Here is a 10,221-nt window from a genome sequence, read left to right on the forward strand (position 1 = left end):
ATTAATAGAACTATGTTCTCATTATGTGTACAACAACCTTGTACATATAATATGTTCGATATTTGATTACCCAATTAAATTAATTCTACAATTAATTTAATTCATGTGACAACCAAACACAATACCAACTATGTTTTATTCCGTTCATTTCAACCATAGGGTATGACCCTGTAGGTTCTTGTAATGTTAGCAGTAATACTAGAACGATTCTAATGTTACAAACAATGAGTGGCATCTAGCAATGCATCATTGCTACCTAAGTTATAAGAAATCATGATTCGACATAACATTTTTGCGATTAACCTTTCATGCATTAATCCTTAAGTCCTTTATCTCTGGGTTGGACACAAGTCATGGAATAGTCACACTTGCATAGTCCATCCCATGTTCCTTGATATCTTGAGTAGACTATGATATACAAATAAGTATGACATCTCATATCAGTTTATTTGAGCATGGCCATGCATTTCTAGTCTCACTCAATCAAGTGGCATAAGATATTACTCCCATTATGTAGAAGGGACTTATCCTATATCGATCAACCATATCCCTCTACATAGATCGTGGTATATCCAACATCAGCCTTTATAGAACAACCAGTTACGGTGTATGTTTGACTGTATCAAAATATACAACTCACGATGTTAGGATAATGATGATTTCAAGCCTAAGGATCATATATATATTAATTACTATGAGTAATGCTGTGACAATTACATAATAATCCAAGAAACATACTCATAACGGGTCAGTCCAATATGTTGTTCTCTAACACACATATTCATGCATTGATTTTGACACTCCATATCAATGAAAACTCTTTATCATCAATCAACTACATGTTAGTCTTAATGCATTATTGTTTTCCTAGCCAACATTAATACTTGACTAAGGACCTTTTAAGAATAATCATATTATTCTCAGGATATTATTATAGAACAGTTTATTTATACACACAGAAAAGAAACTAAAATAATAATGGCAACGCCTTATATTAATAAACATGATAAATCAAGTATGTTATTACAATCATCTCATGATTGATCTTTGGGCATACTCTTACATACGATAACTCAACATTTACTTGTCACTTTATTACTTGTTGCAATTGTGTACACTTACAAGTTTTCGTCATCCCAATAGTTAACAATAGTTTCATAAAAACTTGTTCATGGTCACTTGCACTTGTCTTTTGTTGGATAAGCGGATCTCCTTATAGCACCTCATTTGTCACTCGGAGAGTCCTTAACATGTCCCATAAGTGTAGCGATAAGCTAAACACTCTCTTATATGCCAACATGTCCCTAGGAATGGAGCATAGCTCGACATTCCCTTATTCCTCCACATGTCTCAAGGTCTTAACGCCTAAATCAAAAACTTAAAGATGAGTACTCACAATCCTATGGAATACCATTATATCCAACATATAAGCTCGCATAAGGAGCCTACATAAAAGCACTTGTTCATATAGAGCTCACACAAAAGCTCGTAAAAGCACAGTTTATAAAATCGTATTTTAAATACGTATCCTAAACATAGGCTCACATATGAGCACACATAAAACATAACTTAAAAATAGAGTCTCAGAACTTTAAAATAGAGTTTTATAGAAAAGCTTGCTCTTGGAACTTAGTTTAAAAACCCAAAGTTCTTGGAAAACATAACAGTTCGCACACAATAACGAACCCTGAACACTCACCAAAAAATTGAAAATTTTAAACAAATTTTGCTTTGCCTTTATCCTTAATGGTAGATGGTCCGACTAGTTCGCAACATACATACATGCTTGAATATACACAAATTACTAAACAAACAGAACATACTCAAATATACGAGCGAACCTAGCTTTCTGGATAATCAACCCTAACAGGACAAAGACTTACCTTGGTTGCTACGAACTTGATTCTGAACAAAGACTTGACAACAGAATAATCGATGAGAGAATTTTCATGGAATAAGGGTTGTATTTTATAGGCACTAAGTGTCTTAGTATTCTTAGGATACCCTACTTGACTTAAGAACCTTAGTTGGTCTAGAAGAAGGTTACGTGCACGAAAAGTATCCTAGATACTCAATATCTTAATTTCCTAATTTAAGTTTGACTCGACTTTAACTGACGAACCGTAGTCCACCAAACCAATTGGCGAACCCCAATCCACCAAACTAATTGGCAAACCCCAGTCCGCCAAACCTATTGGTGAACCCAACTTGCAATGAATCTGGCAAACCATTTTACCGTATCTTTCGGCGTACACTGCTTCATTGTGTCTCTTGCGAACTCCTTACTGATATTCTTTTAGCAAACCCCCTTACCGCATCTCAGGATGTTACAACTCTCCTCTACTTAAAGCATTTCATACTTGAAATGTTCTCTTCCAAATAGTCGAGGATACTATTGCTTTGTTGCTTCTTTTGTTTCCCAAGTAGCTTCATTGGTCTTATGGTTTCGCCACAACACTTTGACCAAAGGAATCTTCTTGTTTCACAAGACTTTCACCTCATGAGCCATAATCTTTACTGGTTCCTCCTTATAAGTTAAATCATATTTTACTTCAATATCATATGCTGACACTACATGGGATAAGTCTGCACAATACTTCCTCAGCATGGATACATGAAACATAACATGAATTCGATCAAGTTCACAGGGTAACTTGAGTCGATATCCTATAGGACCAATTCTTTCCACCACTTCATAACGACCAATGGATGTCAAACTTAACTTTCCTATGCGCCCAAATCTTAGGACTTTCTTTCATAGCAGTACCTTAAGAAAATATACTCATCCACTTGGTACTCAACATCTCGTTGTTTTAAGTCAACATAGGACTTGTGTCTGTCTAAAGCAGTTTTTAGCCTCTCGCATATCACATTCACCTTATCTTCAGTCTCGCGAACCAACTCAGGTCAAACTATTTGCTTTTAATCTAATTTAGCCCAACAAAAAGGTGTTCAACACCTCCTTCCATACAATGCTTCAAACATTCTTGTTAGAAAAAAAATTTTATTTTAAGGTCAAATTAACTTTACAGAATATATATATAAAAGAAAGCTTGTTTTTTCTTTGAAGATTTTTTTAATCTTTTTCATAATTTAGAATTTTCAAAAATATTTAATTTTAAAAAATTAAAATTCTTTTATAGTTATATTATAAAGTTGAACAAATTTTGCATTATTTTTGAAAATTTAAAATTTTTTAAATATTTTGAATATTTAATAAAAAATTTTAAATTAATAGATAGCTTGGTATATAAAATAAAATAATGTCGTGTCAGCAATGAAAGATTGAGAGTCAAATTGTTTCAAATAAAAGAGTAGAGGCTTCATTGAATAAATGTGTAAAAGTTGAGAATTAAAATTTTTATTATACCTTACATATAAAAGGAAAAAATAAGCATCTACAAGGACCAATTTGTAAAGGGACCAAAATGCAATATATGGTATAACATAGGGACTGTTATATTACTTTTAAGTGACATCACAAAATAGACCTTCACTCGGAAATAAGCCCACCAAGTGTCGTAGCCTAAGGGCCAGTTCTTCATTACTTTTGAAAAGTACTTTTGAGAAGTGCTGTGGAAAAGTACTTTTGAGAAGTGCTTTTGAAAAGTTTGGTTTAAAATTTGAGTGTTTAGCATTGCTGTCAAAAAGTGCTTTTGAGAAATAAAATTTTCATTTTAGACATGTTATTATCAAGTAACAAATATGTATTTAAATATTATTTAAATTAATTAATATTATTATATTTTAGTAATAATATAAAAAATTATTATAACTTGTTGTTAATATTTTAATATATAAAATATAAATTGTAAATATTTTAATTAATAAATATTAATTATTTATAAAATTTAATTAGAATATATAAACTATATTTTAAATATTTAAATATAACCATTAAATATTTGTAATTAATATTTTAAAAAATATTTTTTTAATTAATAATTTTAACACAATTGTAATTAAGTACTAAAAAAAATATTATATTATTGAAGAGGTAAAAAAATAATTATGTAATAAAAGTATTTTTTGAAGAGAAAAAGTTAAAATTTTTAACTTCTCATTTTTTATTTTTTTAGAAGTATTTTTAAAAAATATTTTTGAAAAGTTAAAAATTTGAGCTTTCCAAAATTACTTTTGTGTCAGAAGTGCTATTTTTAAGCAAAGCCAAGCTCAAACAAACAACCCCCTCTATAACGCCACCACCACTTTCTGCAATTTGCATACGCACTCTCTCTAGATACAGAAAAACAAGGGAAGATGACTGAGGCAGTGATAAGGAAGAAGCCAGGAATGGCGAGTGTGAAGGACATGCCAATTCTCCAAGATGGGCCTCCTCCGGGTGGGTTCGCCCCCGTCAGATACGCCCGTCGGATACCCAACAAGGGCCCAAGTGCTATGGCTATCTTTCTAGCTGCTTTTGGTGCCTTCTCTTATGGAATGTACCAAGTCGGCCAAGGGAACAAGATCCGCAGGTCCTTGCCTTTTATTCTCTCTGGAAAAATCCTTAATTTTCCCTTCTTTTCTTCATATTCTAATCTAGGTTTTCATTTTTTTTTTCAGTTTACATTGATAGTATTTTTGTATATTTAATCGCTTCGTTTATTGGGTTGCTTGAAATTATTTCTATGAACTCATTATGATTTATGTATATTTGCTTTTACCTCTTTTAGTAGATAGAAAGCTTTTGATGGGATTGAAGGCTTTTTTAGCTTATTATGGAGCTTGGAGTTAGATCTTGATCTGTTGTTTAATTTATATGTGGGTCTTTATCTGTCCTTGTTTATCGGATAGATTTAATTTAATTTTTTATATCGAATGAGCCTTGGAAATGTGGAGGATTCTGCTGATTCTTGGTATGGTGTTTCGTTCATATTTGCTGGTTCTTTCCAATGGCTTTTAGTATATATCTTCTGAAGAAGTTTGATGGGAGCGGAAAAGGAAAGATGGTTGAGATACAATGGTTTGCTGACAGTATTATTATTTGGTTCTTTCATATTGATAATGCATGATGATTTTATGAGCCTGCTGCCTGCCTATATCCAAGTTTAGTAATTTCGGAGTCTACATATGTACTGATTGTAGTAATTAATTTAGTATTTCACATGGCAAAAAACTAGTTCAGGATTCCTGGTTCTTTCAAATGCCTTTGTCTCATGTAACCCATGAAGAAACTGGTAAAAGGGGAAAAGGAAAGGCAAAGTTCTGATAAACAATTTCCTGACAAAAGTTATTATTTGTTCCTGACATATTCGTGATAATTTCATGAGTCTGCCTATTTACTTATTTTAGTATTTTGTTAGTATTTCACAAGGCAAAACAATCAGTTAAGGGTTCCCAGTTCTTTCAAATGGTATTTATCATGTACCCTATGAAGAAGCTGGTAGGAGAGGGAAAAGGAAAGATATGTTCAGATTTTGCTGGTGATGCTATTATTTGGTCATGACTCATGACATATGGGCAATGCATGAAAATTTCAAGAGCCTATCTATTTTCTTATTTTAGTAATTTACTAACATTCGTAGTATATCCATACGTCTTGTTGCATTTAAACCAGAAATGTCAACAAGGATTTGGAGATTTGTTGAAACTAGCATGTGCATTTAATATAGAGGAGATTATATCTGAACATGATATTCCTTTATGCGTTGATGATGAATTGTTGATCTTCTAATTGTTGGTATCATAGTAATCAATAAGAGTGCTTGAATGGTCATTCAAATTGTTGCTTATTGATTCTAAAGCAGTGTTGTCAATGGCGCAAGGTGTAGGCACTAGTATTGATTCTAATGCTTAATTGTTTTGGAAAGGATTCATTTGCAGATTTCACTTTAAACCACATTATATGTTGCATTGAGCATAGTTATTTTGGGGTTATTTCCAGACTGCACGATTATAGGTACTAATACCAATAATATTGGGTGGTAAATAAACTGCACAATTTGGTTGGCTTTTTGCATTTTCTTGATTTGTGACCATCTCGGACTCTTTGGGAAATGAGGCTTCTAGATTTAAGCATGAATTATCTGAGTTTTCCTTTTCATGTTCAAGGGTTGGAAAAATGAAACTTGATGCAATTAGGTGCAATAGCTTATCCAGATGGGGCACTTTTAGGCAAGATGGTTGTACCTTTTCCATTTAGCTAGCCATTCATGGATAATCTATAACTTAGGCAAGGGTTGGGGAAGTTTGAGTTTTCTCTATGCATCAATAGGTGAATTGATCTTTTTGATAAAGAGACATAGCTGAAATTGCATGCACTAGATAAATAACAAAAAACGAATAAGCTCAAATCTGTTCTGTTTTGGAGATATGCTTTAGATTCCCTTATTTTGATTTATTTAAGATAAATAGTGTAACTATAAAAGCATGAGCTAAATGTAGGTATTAATAAAAGTTGATACTTGAGGCTGCATGATGCAAGAGCTTTACTATTGTGTTATTTTATTATTTTGTCTTATTAAGTATCTAACGTATGACAGATGGCTAGGATTGTTAATTTGGGGTTTAATTCTTGGGCTAATAATAAAATTTTATTTGCAAGAAAGCCTAGTATAAATAAATAATAAGTTTTACAGACAACATTGTTTTTTTTTCTTTGAAATAATATAGAGAAACTAGAGGTTTTTTATGACCTATGTTTGCTAGTGGTCTGACTTATTTCTTACTCGTTTGCTCAGCCCTAATTCTATTTATTTACTAATATTTCTCCCTAAACCACTTAAATTTTGGCATTGAAGCTTAATTGGATCCTAGTGTTTATATAAGGGTTTGCTTTTAAGCTATGGTTGGACGTGCTAGAGGTCAAGATGAGGAAATTAGGGTCACAAAAAAAAATTGGCTGCAACAATGTGACATGCAATTGAATAATTGTCATGTGTAGTTTATGCTAGGGTGCGACAGGAACAAGTGGAAACCTAGATGGAAATTTTGGAAGGTGCCTGGAACCATTTTGACATATCGGAAGATGGTCTTGCTAATAAATCTGATTTGGACAGGAAGAAAACCTCTTTCATGATGCTTAATCCGCAAACCTTGCAGTACAAGGTGGGTTGAAGGAGTGGTTGGTCCATGCTCTTGAATTAAACAAGGGTGGAACTAATGTTGAAGTTGCTGATTTTCATGGCATGATGCATACTTCAGAGCAAGATTATGATATGTTAGAACCCATTTATGATGAATATCTTGAAAAAAGGGAAGAAATTGATTTGAATCCAGTTAAAGGAGAATCTTTGGTTGTCTGGATAGAGGGGTGACAAGCAAACCCTCAGAAGAAGGGGAGGATTGGAGGTGGGTCAGAAATCTTCTTGATATTGCAAAATACAAAGGTTGGTTGATGACTTTGGAATGGCATCTAGTAGGGAAGCCATAAAATTATAGCTTGATGTAAAAATAACTGCTTTGGTTTCTATAAATGAAACAGAATCTTCCAAGGGAGAAGTCATTGCTGACCTCAAGAAAAAGCAAGAAAGCTTGGAGGCAAGTAACAGTGTAATGGTGATGTAGTCTTGTAGAGAAAAACTGCTTGCATTCGATGTGAAAGCTATGTTTCTGAAAGCTGTAGTTGAAAACCAGGTTCTAGTGGTTTCAGGAGAAACAAATTGTGCTAGAATATCCTCAGAAAAGGAAGAAAATCTTGGTGAAACAATGGATATCAGATTCTCTTAGAGTCAAAGTGCTTCACTCAAACACGGCCCTTGATTTGTGCTATTGGCATGTTACTTGGTTCAAGACCTAGATTTGAATGTTGTGAATCAGTTGCTAGTGGATGAAATTCATAAATAAGGTAAGAATGAGGTCTTTTTGTTAATAATTTTGTGTGACCGTCTTCCTTGGCATCTGGACTTGCATGTTATTTTGATGGCACGACCAGCAATGCTGATTTGTTTTCTAAACCTTCAGGAATTGCTCAACTATTCACATATTTGGCTTGGCTTTTCCATTGTTGGAGTTATTTTTGGAGGATGTGTTGCAGAAAACTCCTTGTAGTATTAAAATCAGTGTTTGACAATTTTAAAGGCAATCCACAAAGAAGGAAGAAACAGATTTGAAGAAAGATGATTTGACTCCTTTTTTGAGGATATTGGCACTGAACCTGAATGGAAGAAGCACATTGCATCTACAAGATATTTAGTTGAAGCATGGTTTGGTTCACAGATTGATTTTTGGTATGGTGGAGGCCTAATTAAACATATTTGCCATTATGAAGGTATATTGTTTTCCTCGTAGGCTGGGATGATGATACTTTTAGCTCCTTGTCAAGATAAAAATGATCAAGCTTTCTTGGGAATCTTACCAAGTTTTTTATTTTTCCTCTACATGGTTCTATGCACCATTAACCAACAAGAAATATTTGACCATCCTCTGCCTAACAAGTGAAATTGTTTTGGCGACTAATATTGCATAACGTAGCACCAACATAGATGATGTTGTGTATGTTATAGACTATGGTTGAAGTGATAAAAGTTTTCTCGCTGGAGTCGAGTTTTCCAAGCTTGGGTGAACAATGCTGGAGATTTATTACTATGTTATTTTATTATTTTAGTCTTTTCTATTAATTATTAGACATATGATAGATGGCTGGGATTATTAGTTATCTTTAGAGTTTAAATCTAGGTTTAGGAATAAAACTTAGTTGCAAGAAAGCTTAGTAAGATAGACGGCTAGGATCAGGATTTAAATCTAGGGCTAGAAATAAAACTTATTTGCAAGAAAGCTTAGTATAGATAAGTTGTGAGCTTTATAGACAATACTATTATTCTAATTATTTTCTTTGAACAAATAGAGAGAACCTGAATGGTTTTTTATCACCTACTTTTTCTGTAGTTCCAACTTCTTTCTTGCTTGTTGTTGACCATAATTCTATTGATTTTCTGCAAACTCTACCTAGTTTGGTTGCTTCGTGTCATTTGAACTTACCAAGCAAACCCTATCGGCTACAGTCAGTGCTGAGCTGTTATGGAGGCAAATTCTGTTTACTTGATCCAACATTTGGCTGTTAGAAGGGCGGACTTCTTTGATGCTCCACTAAAGAAATTAATTGCTTTTCTCTTTATTTAAAGTGATGTTTTCTGAAATGCATGTTTCAAATCTAAATTAATAGATTGACAGTTGACGATTGTGTTCCTTTTTTGTTTTTTTATTTCACATACCCTCCACAGTGCTGCTGTTTTATATCCATTCTCTTAGCCATAATTTAGTTTTTAATATAGAAACTAAATTTAATACATATGCCAAATGCAAATTTATCTTCTTCATTTTAGAAAGAAGGCCTGAAATATTTGCATTTTGCAGGGCACTCAAGGAAGAAAAGTTTGCTGCACGTAGAGCAGTATTGCCTGTTCTTCAAGCTGAAGAAGATGAAAGGTATTCAATGATCCAGACTACTCCAATTCCCTTGCATAGCTAAAGTGCATTGAATATTTCTATGTTTGCATGCTTGCTTGCATTATTTAGATTTGTCAAAGAGTGGAAGAAGTATCTCGAGTATGAGGCGGAAGTGATGAAAGATGTCCCTGGTTGGAAAGTAGGCGAAAATGTATACAATTCTGGGAGATGGATGCCCCCTGCAACCGGTGAGCTCCGCCCTGAAGTTTGGTGATACCTTTTTCTTTTATCTACTCTTTGTCCACTGTTGAGCTGTTTTCACTTCGTGGAAGCTTGGTCTTGTTCACATTAAGCGAAATAAAAGATTTGGAAATTAAGAAACCTATTTCTGTATGGAGAGTATTACCTATACTGGATATGATCATTTCTTTCTTTCTTTCTTTGGCTTCTACATCTTCCGCATGGAGGGCTAACACTTGCCATTGCTGGCAAAACCGAGCAGGAAAGCCATCTCACTGTTCCGTTGGGGGTAGTAAGGTTCGCTTCTTGATGTTTGTTTACCTTGCATAAAAAACGAAAGGCAGGACGGAAGTTTTACATCATTAATTAATTAATGTATGGGCAAAGATCCTTTAACCTATGTGGTCCATTTTGGAAAAGGAACGTTTCACCCTAGGGAGCTAGATTGCTAAGGGAGCCAACCACTTTTTGGCGTAAATAGACATACATTCCTACATACACATACATACTTTTTTCCATTGTGGCTATGATTCTACCATTCCAATTTCCTCACCTTAATGTAAAGTGCAAATGACAGATCACTGTAGAAATTATTACTTTTTACAAATAATGATAAAGCTAAATTCTACATAGTGGTAAATTAGAATTAGAAAA

The 10,221-nt window shown here is 33.6% G+C and overlaps 1 protein-coding gene across 1 annotated transcript; it reads left to right on the plus strand.

Annotated features, from left to right (window-relative positions):
* Nucleotides 1-4,144: 4,144 nt before the first annotated feature.
* Nucleotides 4,145-9,767, plus strand: LOC107914876 (NADH dehydrogenase [ubiquinone] 1 alpha subcomplex subunit 13-B). The gene is made up of 3 exons (XM_016843924.2): nucleotides 4,145-4,475; nucleotides 9,295-9,366; nucleotides 9,457-9,767. Exons 1-3 carry the CDS (start codon nucleotides 4,261-4,263, stop codon nucleotides 9,599-9,601), a joined length of 432 nt encoding a protein of 143 aa, XP_016699413.2. The 5' UTR covers nucleotides 4,145-4,260; the 3' UTR covers nucleotides 9,602-9,767.
* The last annotated feature ends 454 nt before the right edge of the window (nucleotides 9,768-10,221 follow it).

This window comes from Gossypium hirsutum, chromosome D10 (genome assembly GCF_007990345.1).
Source record: "Gossypium hirsutum isolate 1008001.06 chromosome D10, Gossypium_hirsutum_v2.1, whole genome shotgun sequence".
Taxonomy (NCBI): Eukaryota; Viridiplantae; Streptophyta; class Magnoliopsida; order Malvales; family Malvaceae; genus Gossypium; species Gossypium hirsutum.

Coding starts and splice junctions, on each gene's coding strand:
- LOC107914876 (XM_016843924.2), top strand. CDS start 4,261: ATGACTGAGGCAGTGATAAGGAAGAAGCCAGGAATGGCGAGTGTGAAG. Junction 4,476..9,294: donor CAAGGGAACAAGATCCGCAG/GTCCTTGCCTTT, acceptor TGCATTTTGCAG/GGCACTCAAGGAAGAAAAGT. Junction 9,367..9,456: donor CAAGCTGAAGAAGATGAAAG/GTATTCAATGAT, acceptor TGCATTATTTAG/ATTTGTCAAAGAGTGGAAGA.